Source organism: Phyllobates terribilis, unplaced genomic scaffold (assembly GCF_046119375.1).
Source record: "Phyllobates terribilis strain yellow unplaced genomic scaffold, ASM4611937v1 Scaffold_4__5_contigs__length_816908805, whole genome shotgun sequence".
Classification (NCBI taxonomy): Eukaryota; Metazoa; Chordata; class Amphibia; order Anura; family Dendrobatidae; genus Phyllobates; species Phyllobates terribilis.
In genome coordinates, this window is record NW_027362764.1 from 190629684 (window position 1) to 190643003 (window position 13320).

The 13320-nt window shown below is 44.0% G+C and overlaps 1 protein-coding gene across 3 annotated transcripts in view; it reads left to right on the forward strand.

Annotated features, from left to right (window-relative positions):
- Nucleotides 1-12943, forward strand: part of OXSM (3-oxoacyl-ACP synthase, mitochondrial) — a 29537-nt gene extending 16594 nt beyond the window's left edge. For all 3 annotated transcript variants that reach the window (XM_073678005.1, XM_073678007.1, XM_073678006.1), the window contains exon 3: nucleotides 11700-12943. In XM_073678005.1, coding sequence (XP_073534106.1) covers nucleotides 11700-12102 — 403 coding nt within the window. In that variant the 3' untranslated portion in view covers nucleotides 12103-12943. The remainder of the gene's footprint in view (nucleotides 1-11699) is intronic.
- Nucleotides 12944-13320: the final 377 nt, after the last annotated feature.

Here is a 13320-nt window from a genome sequence, read left to right on the forward strand (position 1 = left end):
CTTCCCAGGGCCATAACCTTTTCTTTATTTTTCCATCAATATGGCCGTGTGAGGGCTTGTTTTTTACAAAAGGAGTTGTACTTTTGAATGACCCCATTGATTTTACCATACAGTGTACTGGAAAACAGGGAAAAAATTCCAAGTGCGGTGCAATTCCATAATTATGTTTTTGTTTTTTTTTGTTTTTGTTCTTACCATGTTCACTAAATGCTAAAACTGACTTATCATTATGATTCTTCAGGTCATTATGAGTTTCGAAGATACCAAACATGTATTGGTTCTTTTTTATTTAAGTGGTGAAAAAAAATACAAAGTTTGTATAAAAAAAATAACAAATAGCACCATTTTCAGCGACCCGTAGTGTCTCCATTTTTCGGGATCTGGGGCTGGGTGATGGTTTAATTTTTGCACCCTGAGCTGATGTTTTCATTGATAGTATTTTGGGGTAGATGCAATGTTTTGACCGCCTGTTATTGCAATGTTGCGGCGACTAAAAGACCCTAATTCTGGCGTTTATTTTTTTCCCTTTATACCATTTACCAATCGGATTAATTTACCTTGTTTTGATAGATCGGACATTTCTGAATGCAGTGATACCAAACGTGTATTTTGGAGTGATTTGGACTTTTTATATATTTTTTTTTTTTTTAAGCTTTTTTTTTTTTTTTTTTTCTTATAACTTTTTACTTGCTTCAATAATCCCCTTAGGAGACTTGAAGCTGCGATCGTCTGATCGACTGTGCTGCACATAACAGGGCTTCAGACCTGCTATGTGTAGCCGATATCATCATCTCCTATGAACGCTGGCCACGGGCTGGTGTTCATAGGAGATCTGCAATGACAAGCACAGAGGTATTCTGCAGACCATCAGCTGTCATGTCAACACATCGGCGCCCCGCGATCATGTGATGGGCGCCCTTGGGTGGGCCTTATGACACTCTTATGGCGCATTTGAGTTTAATGCCGATGTCCGAGATTGACAGTGGCATTTAACATGTTAACAGCTGCAGGTGGATCGTGTTTTCCACCCGCTGCTGTTAGGGGCATATTACAGCTCATCAAATCCGCTGTCATGTGCCGGAAAAGATGCGGGCTCAGTGCCGGAGCCCACATCAAAAGGGGTTTAGTTTATGGGTGTAACTTGAAAAAAAGTGGAAAAGTTCATGGGATATACTGTTTTGAAGACACTGTATATGTAAAGTAGTGAGCGGCTTCCAAATAGAAGCTGGCAGAAGAATGGACCAGTCAATTATTTTAGCCACTTCATGGCTTTCAGTGCCTGAAGTAGTTAATAGAAGGTTAAAAAGACTGGACTTATGCATAGCAAGTCGGTTTAACATTGCTGTGCATATGTACATTCTATAAATCGTATTTTAAGCTTTTTTTCAGGCTGAATCATACGCACATATCCATAGAATACTGTGTACAGTTTTGAGCACTAGTGTATAAGAAGTACATAGATGAACATATAATATTACAGGTTATGGATACCAGATTCTGTGATAGGACGTTGATCCAAGGAACTAGTCTGATTACCGTATGTGGAGTCGGGAAGGAATTTTTCACCTAATATGGGGCAATTAGCATCTGTCTCATGCGGTTTTTGCCTTCATCTGGATCAACATGTCAGACTATAGGTTGAACTTGATGGACTTGTGCCTACCTTCAACCTTAAAAGGGTTGTCCACTAGTAGGACAACACCTTCTTGATCAAAATGTTTGGTGCCGATAACCTAAAAAGGCTAATATTCCCCTCCCGTGCCGGCGACATTCCAGTGGTGTTGGCACTCGCGTTCCCGGGGCTCTCGTGCAGTTGTCATGACACGTGAGTCTGGATCCCAATCAGTGCTGGCTAGTTAGAAGGAGAAAGACCGGCACATTGTCCTATTAAAAAATTGTGTGCTTGAGGAAGGGACTTGTGGTCCAGACTTGTTGAGGAAGGAACCTCATCACCACAAAAGGAAATGAAACACTAGGTCTTGTTGCAGTGAGCGTTTCGACCGGAAGCGGTCTTTGTCAAGGACATCTGAAGTGTGTGAAATTACAAAATAGATACATATTATACAGTGTATCAAATGATATATACAAAATTATGTACTAATCTATACAAAGGAATATGTACAAGCATTGTACAAACTATGATACAAAAAGAAAATGCAAAAGTAAATATATAGACATGGATCAATGGTGGGGGGAGGATAAAATGAGTAAGAGGTCCAGTGGAGACTTAATCACTGTCAGCTGTTGCGGCTGCAGGTAGGCAGAAATCTAGTAGAGCAATAATGAAAATTGTAAGATCTCTTTCATGTCAAGGACCTAAAGAACATATAAGGTATGATGAAGTACAGTCAGTAATCTGTAAAGAGATAATACACGTCATAGAGGGAGAGAAGGAAAGGGGTGAAACAGAAAAATATCTAGAGGATTGGTAGACCAGCACTGCTAAACAAAAGATATATGGAAGTATGTAAGGGGTTAATAAGTAATCAGCGTGAGCATCTCTGTCATGGAATATATGATTATGTAAATGATTTACAATACACGTATATGAACATCAAGAGGAAATGCGAGATCAGCTGCAGCCCTAACTTCCTCTAGATGTTTGTTTTGTCTGAAGGCGGAGACAGTGGCGCCAGCACTGATTTGGTGCAGGGCTCACGTGTTATAACAACCACACGACAGCCCCGGGACCGCGAGTGCCGACACCGCTGGAACAGCGCCGGCACCAGAGGTGAGTATAGGTTTATTATTTTACGGGGCCAAACTTGGGGTATGAGAAGGAGTGGTCCAAGTAGTGGACAACTTATTTTAAATTATGTAATTATGTTTCAAAAACCATCTCCTGTTGAGACCCTTCCAGGATGCTGATGATGGTGCTGGGGGTCATGATATCTGGTGCCTTCTGTATCGCTGCCTGCAGGAGTGGAGCCATGTTATTAAAGAGATATACTACATCCGTCTTTGCTTTCTCACCGCTGTTCCTTCTCGTGCAGGCTCAGATGCGCAGTGTTAGTTTTAGTTCACTTTTAAACTTGAACATTTGAATTGAACGTCATTTGCATTTCATAAAAACCAGTCTCATTTACAAGTGCAAGCTGTCCAGTGCTCCGTGGTCCTAATACAATCCATATTCAATGGCTTAGTCTTGCATATCAACCATTGCATGCGGGTTTCTGTTGTTTCCATGGAAACACGGCTTTCATTCACCTTTTTTAAGTATTTTTTTCCCGTTTTAATTGGCTCTGTTCTTTTTCATGGGTCATGGATCTCTTCCTGGAAGCCGCTGCAGAATACAGAATACAGTTTTCAAAAAGCAGCGGTTTTCTGGAACAGATTATAATCTTCACCAAGGAATAAATCTTTTTTGCTAAGTATCGTCTTCGAAGCTTTCCTCCGATCTCATTTTGAAGGCAGAGTGACTTTAGAAACTCATTGTTCTGTTTTCTTCAGTGACAGTCCAATTTCAGGTGTACCTTTTATATTCTGGTGACACACATGTATCCAGGTCTGGATAGTATTTACTAGTTATTGGGCTTTATTAGATATTTTTAGCTTTTAAAGTGTGACTGTCGTTTTCCAATTATATATATGTGCACTGCAAATAGTTGACAATTAGTGGGGGTCCAGGTCTTGAGCCCCCACCAATCACACACACCGCTCTAGTGTGCACAGCTTTTGTGTGTAGCACACACATAAAGGAGTGTCTGGGCTAATTTTTAAGTCTATGTACGGTCTGCATACAAGAGATGTGCACATCAAAACAATGTTTGTATATAATATAGTAAGGCTGCTACCGCACATATAGTTAATGGGAGGTATGTGTCACAGAGATGGCTGTCATCTGTGATGTAATCCTGGAGTGTTGCTCTAGTGCACATAGCACTAAGAGGATTGTTTGGTGCACCCGGGCCCAGGTTTTACGGGCAGACTGAGAGACAGGCGGGTCTGGCTGTCCACATACCTCACCTCTGGGTGTGGTTAAGAGGTTAAAATGGAGTCCGTTGTTTGACACATGGTCTGTATGTGTGAAGCGAAAACGCCTCCTGTGTGATATCCAGACTGAGCCAGTGTACTGGATGTGCCCACAGGACTGGCTGACCAGAGACTTTGTCTAAAGAACTGTTTTCTTGATTTGAAGGCCATTTATTTTGCCTTTTGCTTGTGGACAGTTTATGGAGCAAAAAACTGACTTGGACATTTAAACGGAAACGCTTCCTGTTTTGCCGCCCGACGCACCCAAGTGAGCAGAAATCCCACATTTGGTGTTAGAAGTGTGGGCAGTGTTCCAACAAACACTTGTGACTGCTACAAGATGTTCTGCATGTCCTGGTTGAAGTCTGCCACAAGCCAGCAAGCGACGCCAGACAAAATATAGGACCTGCTTAAACATCTGGTGCAAGCACTGCTGGCACAGCACCAGCAGTATCTGCAATTGTTACAGCAGCACAGGGAGCAGCAGCAACAAATGGTGCAACAGGAGACAAGTAAGCTGCTTATGTAGCAGCTCTAGCTCCAGCAGCAGCAACAGGACCAGCACCGTCAACAGCAGCAGCAAATTGATTTGCTCGCAGAGGTGATTCGTGGCACGGTGACAGCTTCTCCAAGGTCAGTGGACGATTTTTCCTTCCAGAAGGCGGTAAGGAGAGCCCTGCAGAAAATGACCCCAGGTGATGACATAGAGGCCTTTTTGACTTTGACTTTAAAAGGGTCGCTGAGAGGGAGAAACTTCCGCCAGAGCAGTGAGCAGAGGTGCTGGCGCCATACTTGGCGGGCGAGCCCCAGAAGGCTTACTATGACTTGGCCTTGCAAGACTCCAAGGAATATGGCAAGCTAAAAACTGAAATTTTGGTGCGCTTGGAGGCAACAACTGTCAGGGTGCAGCGGGTTCACCGCTGGGCATATCACCATGACAAACCCCCTCACTCCCAAATGTTTGACCTACTGCACCTAGTCCAAAAATGGTTGCAGCCGGAGGCCTCTACCCCTGCGCAGATGGTTGAGCAAGTGGTGATGGACCTTTTTGTGCATCCCCTGCCGAGGCCAATACAGACTTGGGTTGCCCAGGGTGATCCCCGGAACGCTGATGAACTGATCGGACTGGTTGAGAGGTATCAGGGCGTTGAGGGTTCCCTGGGAAGGCAGCCCACTCTATACTGGGGATCCCAACAGGCAGTGGAGGCCCAAAGGGCAGTGGGGCAATTAAGGTACAAAGGGGCGGGGGAGGTAATGCCAAAGGTCCCTGCTGGCGATATTATATGCTGGAAATGCCACGGCCCAGGCCATATAGCCGCCCGTTGTCCCCTGACCTCCGAGCAAATGGACTGCAGCCTGGGACGCTGCTGTTCATACTATGCGTATCCGGCCTGCAGTGTGAACTGTCCACCCAGTGAGGGGCCACAAGTTTGTCTCGTTAAGGTAAATGGTTGGCAAGTAACTGCACTGCTAGACTCGGAGTCTGGTGACCCTTGTGAGGGCCACAATTCCTCTGCAGCTGATCCCAGTTAAGAAGCTTGGTGTCCTCTGCATTCATGGTGATGCTAAAGACTAGCCAGTGGCCAGAGTGAACATTGAAATGGCCCACGGTACTGAGTCCCACGAGGTCGGCGTCATCCAGAACTTGTTGCACCCCATTATTATAGGCCAGGACTTTTGTTTGTTTTGGGATCTGTGGGGGAAGGGTTCAGTGCTCGGTGGCTCGGATACGAAACTAGTTAGCTCTAAAGAGGTATCGCCACACTCAGAGTCTGATGGGTTTCCTGTCTGTGTCCTTGTGGGGGATGAGGAGGTAGTGTCCCCTGAGACTGACATTCCTGAGTTAGGGGTGACCAGCGAAAATTTTGGGTCCACCCAACATAGGGACCTAACTCTGAGGGAAGCATGTAACAATGTCACAGTCATAAATGGTATTGCGCAGCAGCCGGGGGCTGACATGAGATTTCACTATGTTATGTTGAGTGGGGAATTATTGTACTAGGTTACGAAAGTGAGGGAGGCGCTTGTGGAACAGTTTTGGTACCAGGGCCCTATACATGGAGGGTGTTGAACATGGCTTATTCACATGTCTTGGGTGGCTATCTGGGAGTGGAAAAACTCAGGAACAGATCATGCAGAGGTGCTATTGGCCCAGATGTCACGGGGAAATCTTAAAGTATTGCAGGTCCTGTCCTATGTGCCAGTTAACCGCCCCCACCTCTCACTTTTGAAGTCCCCTTGTGCCATTGCCCATCATTGAAGTGCCATTTGAGAGAATTGCTATGGACTTGGTCGGTCCCCTGGTTAAATCTGCTCGTGGGCATCAATATACACTGCTCAAAAAATAAAGGGACCACTTAAACAACACAATGTAACTCCAAGTCAATAACACTTCTGTGAAATCTACCTGTCCAGTTATGAAGCAACACTGATTGTGAATCAATTTCTCCTGCTGTTGTACAAATGGAACAGACAACTGGTAGAACTGATAGGCAATTAGCAAGATACCCCCTATAAAGGAGTGGTTCTGCAGGTGGTGACCACAGACCATTTCTCTGTTCTCATCCTTTTTGGCTGTTGTTCTGGTCACTTTTTTTCATTTTGCCATTGCTCTCACCCCTAGAGGTACAGTAGCATGAGGCGGTGTCTACAGTACAACCCACAGAAGTTGCTCAGGTAGCGCAGTTCATCCAGGATGGCACATCAGTGCGAGCTGTGGCAAGAAGGGTAGCTGTGTCTGTCAGCACAGTGTCCATACCAGATCTACCACGTCAATTTCGTCAAGCTATGGCATGACAGAGAGCCTGTTGAAACTCCATGTTTACTGGTCAAGCCAAAAGCAGAGGTTGGAGGAGTCGCAATAGCAGAGACTATGTCAAAGGCCCAAAAACAGCAGTGTCGGGAATTGCTGCAGAAGAACAGGGTCCTGTTCTTGGAACTGCTTGGGTGTATAAAGGTCATAGAACATGAGTTTCTGATGGAACCACATGTGCAGATAAACTTAAACTTAAAGCCCTATCAAATTCCTGAGGCCCGACGAGAGTTGATCTCCAAGGAGGTGAGTCGTATGTTGAAACTCTGAGTCATTGAGGAATCCAAGAGTGGATGGTCGAACCCGATTGTCAGGTTCCAAAACCCGATGGCGAATGGAGATTCTACAACGATTATAGAAAGTTGAATGAAGTCTCCAAATTCGACACACATCCGATGCCGCGTGTCGATGAGCTGATCGAGAGACTTGGGCCGGCAAGGTACATAACCACCTTGGATTCAATGAAGGGATATTGACAAATACTCATGTCTCAGGGAGCCAAGGAGAAGACGGCTTTTTCTACGCCCGACGGGTGCTTCCAATATGTCCGGATACCGTTTGGACTGTAGAGAGCCCCGGCCATCTTTCAGAGGGCCATGGACCGGATCCTTGCACCTCATAAGTACGCCGCGGCATACCTGGACGATATTGTAATCTTCATCCCGGACTGGGGAAGTCATCTGGAAAAGGTCCAGGCGGTGTTTTGATGCGCTTAAATAGGTGGGGTTTACGATAAATCCAAAAAAATTGCCATGGGGAAGGAAGAGGCCAAATACCTGGGATAATGTAGTAGGTAGAGGCAAGATCAAAACCCAAATCAGTAAAGTGGATGCAATCCAAAACTGGCCAAGACCACTCTCAAAGAAGCAGGTTAGAGTCTTTCTAGGAATCGTGGGATACTACAGGAGTTTCATCCTAAACTTTCCTATGATGGCCACACCCCTAACGGACCTCCTTTTTAATGGACAAAATAATTTCTGGTCAAATGGACTGCCGAGGCAGAATCGGCCTTTCAAGAACTGAAAGTTGCTCTGTGTAAGCAACCGGTCCTGGTTGACCCCGACTTCAAGAGAGAATTTGTACTCCAGACAGACGCCTCAGAAGTCAGTTTAAGAGCAGTCCTTTCTCAGGAAATACAAGGGGTGGAGCACCCTGTTCTCTACCTGAGTAGGAAGCTATCTGCATGTAAAAATAATTAATCCATTGTAGAAAAGGAATGCTTGGCCATAAAGTGGGCGGTGGACGCATTACGGTACTATCTGTTATGGCGAAAATTTAAATTAGTATCAGACCATGCCCCACTCAGGTGTATGAGGGAGGAAAAGGGAAAAAATTCTAGGGTCGCCCGCTGGTTTTTAGCCCTACAGGATTTCAGCTTCCATGTGGAACATATAGCTGGAAAGCTACAAGGTAATGCTGATGCCCTCTCGAGAATCCCCTGTCTAGTAGAAGGTGCCAAGCCCCAAGGCTTTAGGCAGAGGGGGGAGGTATGTAAAGCAGCTACCGGACATGTCACAGAGATGGTCGTCCTCTGTGATGTAATCCTGGAGTGTTGCTGTAGTGCACATAGCACTAAGAGAATTGTTTGGTGCACCCGGGCCCAGGTTTTATGGGCAGCCTGAAAGATTGGCAGGTCTGGCTGCTCACATCCTTACCTCCTGGGTGTGGTTAAGAGGTTAAAATGGAGTCCGTTGTTTGACACATGGTCTGTGTGTGTGGAGAGAAAAGGCCTCCTGTGTGATATCCAGACTGAGCCAGTATACTGAATGCTACCCAGCCTGTGTGCCCACAGGACTAGCTAACCAGAGACTTTGTCTAAAGAACTGTTTTCTTTGTTTTGCCTATACTGAAGGCCGTTTATTTTCCATTTTGCTTGTGGACAGTTTATGGAGCAATAAACTGACTTGGACATTTTAAACGGAAACGCTTCCTGTTTTGCCTCCCGGTGCACCCAAATGAGTGGAAATTCTACTATATTTTATTTATTTTTTTATATATATATTTTTCTCATATTAGGACAGTTGCACTTTGAAAAAATACTTTCACTCATATGTTGGGTGTGAAAATCAATTTTTATTGTATTTTATGTGTCGTTTGCAAAGTGCACAAATCTATAGACCATATATACAACATGATACACATGGCAGCCCAGTGAGTTAGGAATTGCTGATATAACCATTGTAATCACTGCGATTTGTAGTATAATTCAAGTCATGTTTTTCTCTCCCAGTAGATATTCCAGCGTTTTTTTTTTTTTGTTTTTTTTTTTCAGCACTGGAGTGGCGCTTTAAATGTAAGTCCCCTGTCCCTGGTCATATACTCCTCCTCCGGCATCTTCACCATTGTTCAGTACCGCTCCGAACGCTGGAAAACAGTGAAGGCGGAGGCAGGTGAGTATGAGACAGGGGGAATTATATTTAAAGGGAAACTGTCACCAGAAATAACGCTGTTAACCTTCAGATATTAGGTAAATCTGCAGGTTAACAGCGTTCTTATGCTGCCCGGCGCTTTCACGCAGCCAAATGCAGCGGGGAGAAAATGTACTTTATTCTCCCGCCAGCATTTGATTTCAGTCATGGGGACAGCGCCGGTTCAGTCACCGAGAGGCGTCTCTAACCGCTCCCCTGGCCTTGACTGACACTCCCTCTGCATTGAGACTCAGCGGTCAGTCAGGCCCCGGGGGCACCGTTGCTGCTACCACAGCTGTCAAAGTGTAAAGTTCATTTTCTCCCCTCTGCATTCAGCTACGTGCAGGTGCCTGGCAGCACAATAATGCTGTTAACCTGCAGATTAACCGCATACCTGCAGGTTAATAGCTTTATTTCTGGTGACCGATTCCCTTTAAAGCACCACTCCAGCGGAGTAGTGCTATAACTACTTCCGGACCACCCATTCTCATTATGCTCTGCAGTGAGGTTCTTAAACATCACTGTATAGTAGAGCAGCTTGCACGAGATTGTGCAGCTGCAGAATTGGGGAGACAGCTGTCACACGCAACTGGACTCCCAATCGAGAAGGAGAGTCTAACCACTGGCATCCACAATGATTTTGTCCATTCAGACAATGAGTCTGTAGACTCCAGTCTGAATGGAGCAGTTGTCTGTCATGCGCACAAATGCTCCATTCATTCTCAATGGGAGTACCAGATATAGTCGAGTACGCTCAAAAGAATTGTGGTGTGTTCAACAATTTCAGAAGGACTTGCTGTGCATATGTTCAGTCTTTTTTAGCTTTATGTAACTGCTTCAAGCTTCCAAATCCATAAACCGCGTAAAAGAAGTGACCTGGTTCTGCCAGTTCCTGCTTGTAAGCTGCTTACTATTTATACATGCGAGTTTAAAAAAAAAATAAAAAAAAAAAAAAGCAGCAAACTAGCAAATAACTATAGGAAGGACTTGAAAAAATAGGCTTATTCATTTGTGGTGATTCCTTTTACTAGCACTTTATAGTAGTGTTTGATTAGAATTGTTGTATATTTCAGTCTTCTTGTTTCATTTTTTAAGGGGCATTTATACTGCAAGATAATCGTGAACGAGTATTATTAAAAAACGATTATCTCGCAATATACATTGGCTGCTGATCACCCGATGAGTGAGAAACGCTCGTTCATCAGGTGAAATGATCTTTAGTGCAGCACAAAATATCATCATTCTCGCCGGTGCATCAACTGTGTAAACGAGACTCGCACTGCCAAGAACCATGGCAGCTTTTGCACACTGGACAATCTATTACAGATTGCTTAGTGCATATCGATTACTTTGGTCTGCCTGGGTAAACAGCTATTTAAGCAACCACCAATCGGTAATTTACTAATCGGTGGTCATATCTTGCCTCCAGTCGGTCCGTGTAGGCTCTGTATAACGGAGGACTAATGTTCTTTAACACTCATCCGTTCTCTTTTGGGGAGTGTGGACACAGGATGCCATTACTTATTTGCACTAATAATGTAGTATATCATGTTTTAGTCATTGTCTCTGTTCTTGTATTTGAATCCATGTTAAAGTTTATTCCTATGGTTGTGCCCATAGCTGTTATTTGATAGGTCTCTTCAGTTTTGGTGCACAACTTGTCTACAACTTATGTTATGTTGAAAAAAAGACGAAAAGCAAGTCGCAGTTAGAAGTTGCATTTACAACACCTGATTTTGCCGCATTAATCAGTAAATGTTTATAATATTTATAGATTACAAGGTTCGTTTAATCAATAATTATTTGCATAGGCAGACCATTCTTCAGATACACACTGAACAATCTCTAATTGATCGTTTGGTGCGCTTAGGCTGCTAATGTTCTCGGCAGAATAAGTCCTGCTTATACAGGATGATGTGCTGCCGAGAACGATGATCTCTTGTACAGCACAAAATTTAATTTTCCTCGTTCGCTTGGCGATCAAGATAATCATGAATTAAGCATCCCTAGGAAGTTTTTCTCACGATAATCTCACAGTGTAAGTGGACCTTTAGACCACAGTGCAATCTGTGATCACAATCTTTCATTGTAACTTGAAACGAAATGCAGCTGCTACAGTGGTGTAACCCTGCCATATTTATGATCCATTGTTAATCAGTCTGCATAAAGGCATGCTGAAACAGTTAAGAAAAAGAATCTTTGTTCGCTGTAACGATTTTTGAAAACTTCTGAAATAGTAGATATATTGGTCCCTAATCTGCTGGGAGCAGAGGCGGAAGGTTTCACCTGCAGCAAGCTGCCTCCCCGAAGGGACAAATGAACTCTAGGCACTGCCACTACCCATAGTCTGATCTTCATATGTTCTAAACAGGAGACGAAATAAAAGCATCTATGTAAGCAAAGGGACAAGGAAAATTCCTTTAATGTTTCATGAAACTACTAGTCTGCTATGTTACAAAGTAAGAAAAGGATTAATAACTAATGTCATTGCTATTGTTTTTTTTAAGGTGCATGAGGGCAGCCATTGTGGATTCCAAGTTACAGGTAGAAGATGTGACGTATATCAATGCTCATTCCACCTCCACACCCCTCGGCGATGCTGCCGAAAACAGAGCAATTAAAAGACTGTTTGGACAACATGCATATTCACTGGCGGTATCTGCAACTAAAGGAGCTACAGGTCACCTGCTTGGTGCGGCGGGTGCTGTTGAAGCAGCATTCACAGTCCTGTCGTGCCATCATGGAACATTGCCCCCTACTCTGAACCTTGACAGAACGGAGCCAGAGTTTGATCTGAATTATGTCCCTCTTAAAGCACAAGAGTGGAAACCTGGGAAGAGGCTGGTAGCTTTGAGTAACTCATTTGGCTTTGGAGGAACCAATGCTACACTTTGTTTTGGAAATCTGTAAATAACACTGTGTAATTTCATATTTGTAGTGGATAAAATTGTATTTTTTTTCAGGAGTTATAGATGCAGATTATTTTTTTCCCCGTTTGCAAAATTCTTGGCAGGTACATAGCAAATATTAATTTATTCTGGTGAAACATAAGTCCGGAATAATAATAATAAAAAAATATATCCAATGTTTAGCCGTACGTAATAGCATTAGCTAATCTTTTCAGTCCTCTCACAAAATTAAAAGGCTCAAATATCGGACCACAAGACTCCGAGCCTGGCTGCTCAATTATAGTATGGTACTCCTACTCTGAAATGTTCAGGCGTTTAAGATAAAACATAGTTTTGAAGAGCTTGCCCGACACTATAGAGAGACTAGACTAGTCCAGTGCTATGGGTGATTGCCAGATCTCTATGTATATACATACAGGAGAGACCTGTCAATCACCTAGGGTGGTGCGGGGAGAAGTCGGCCGGGGGCATCACCAGACTAGCTTCGTCTCTTGACGCTCTGCAAACTATAATTTTTCAGACACCCTAAAGGGCTTTGCAGAAAAACCTATCAGCATGGTGGCTCAGTGGTTATCACTGCAGCCTTGCAACGCTGGGATCCTGGGTTCAAATCTCACAGAGGACAACATCTGCAAGGAGTTTGTATAGTCTCCCCGTGTTTGCGTGGGTTTCCTCCCACACTCCAAAGACATACTGATAGGGAATTTAGATTCAGTCCCGATGGGGACAGTGTCTATAATGTCTGTAAAGCGCTGTGGAATTAATTGTGCTGTATAAGTGAGCAAAATAAATAAATAAATCTGTTTGCAATCATGAAGCCAGGCTCTGATTCATTCTGCTCGTGGTTTGGGCAGAATGAATCGAGTGATAGGTTTCTTTTAATCTGGGGTCACATATTCTCAAAAACTCAGGCTACCTGATCCTCATGCAGTTAATTCCTGATATTGAACAGCCAGTAAGAATTGTCTTTTCTGACCTGTGCAAGACATGTTAAGTAGATATAAAAAAAAAAACCAGCAGCAGCGAAGATGGGAGCGCCACAACGAGTATGTAACAACAATATGTGTTGCCGAAACTTTTTTGAACGTGCATGTTGATTTACGAGCAGCTTGTTATGGAGTAGAACAGGGGTGGGAAACTTCAGTCCCGGGGCCATTTACGGCCTTCGACCTTTTATCCAGCCCCCTGGCAGATTCTTGGGCACTGCAATGCTTGGGCT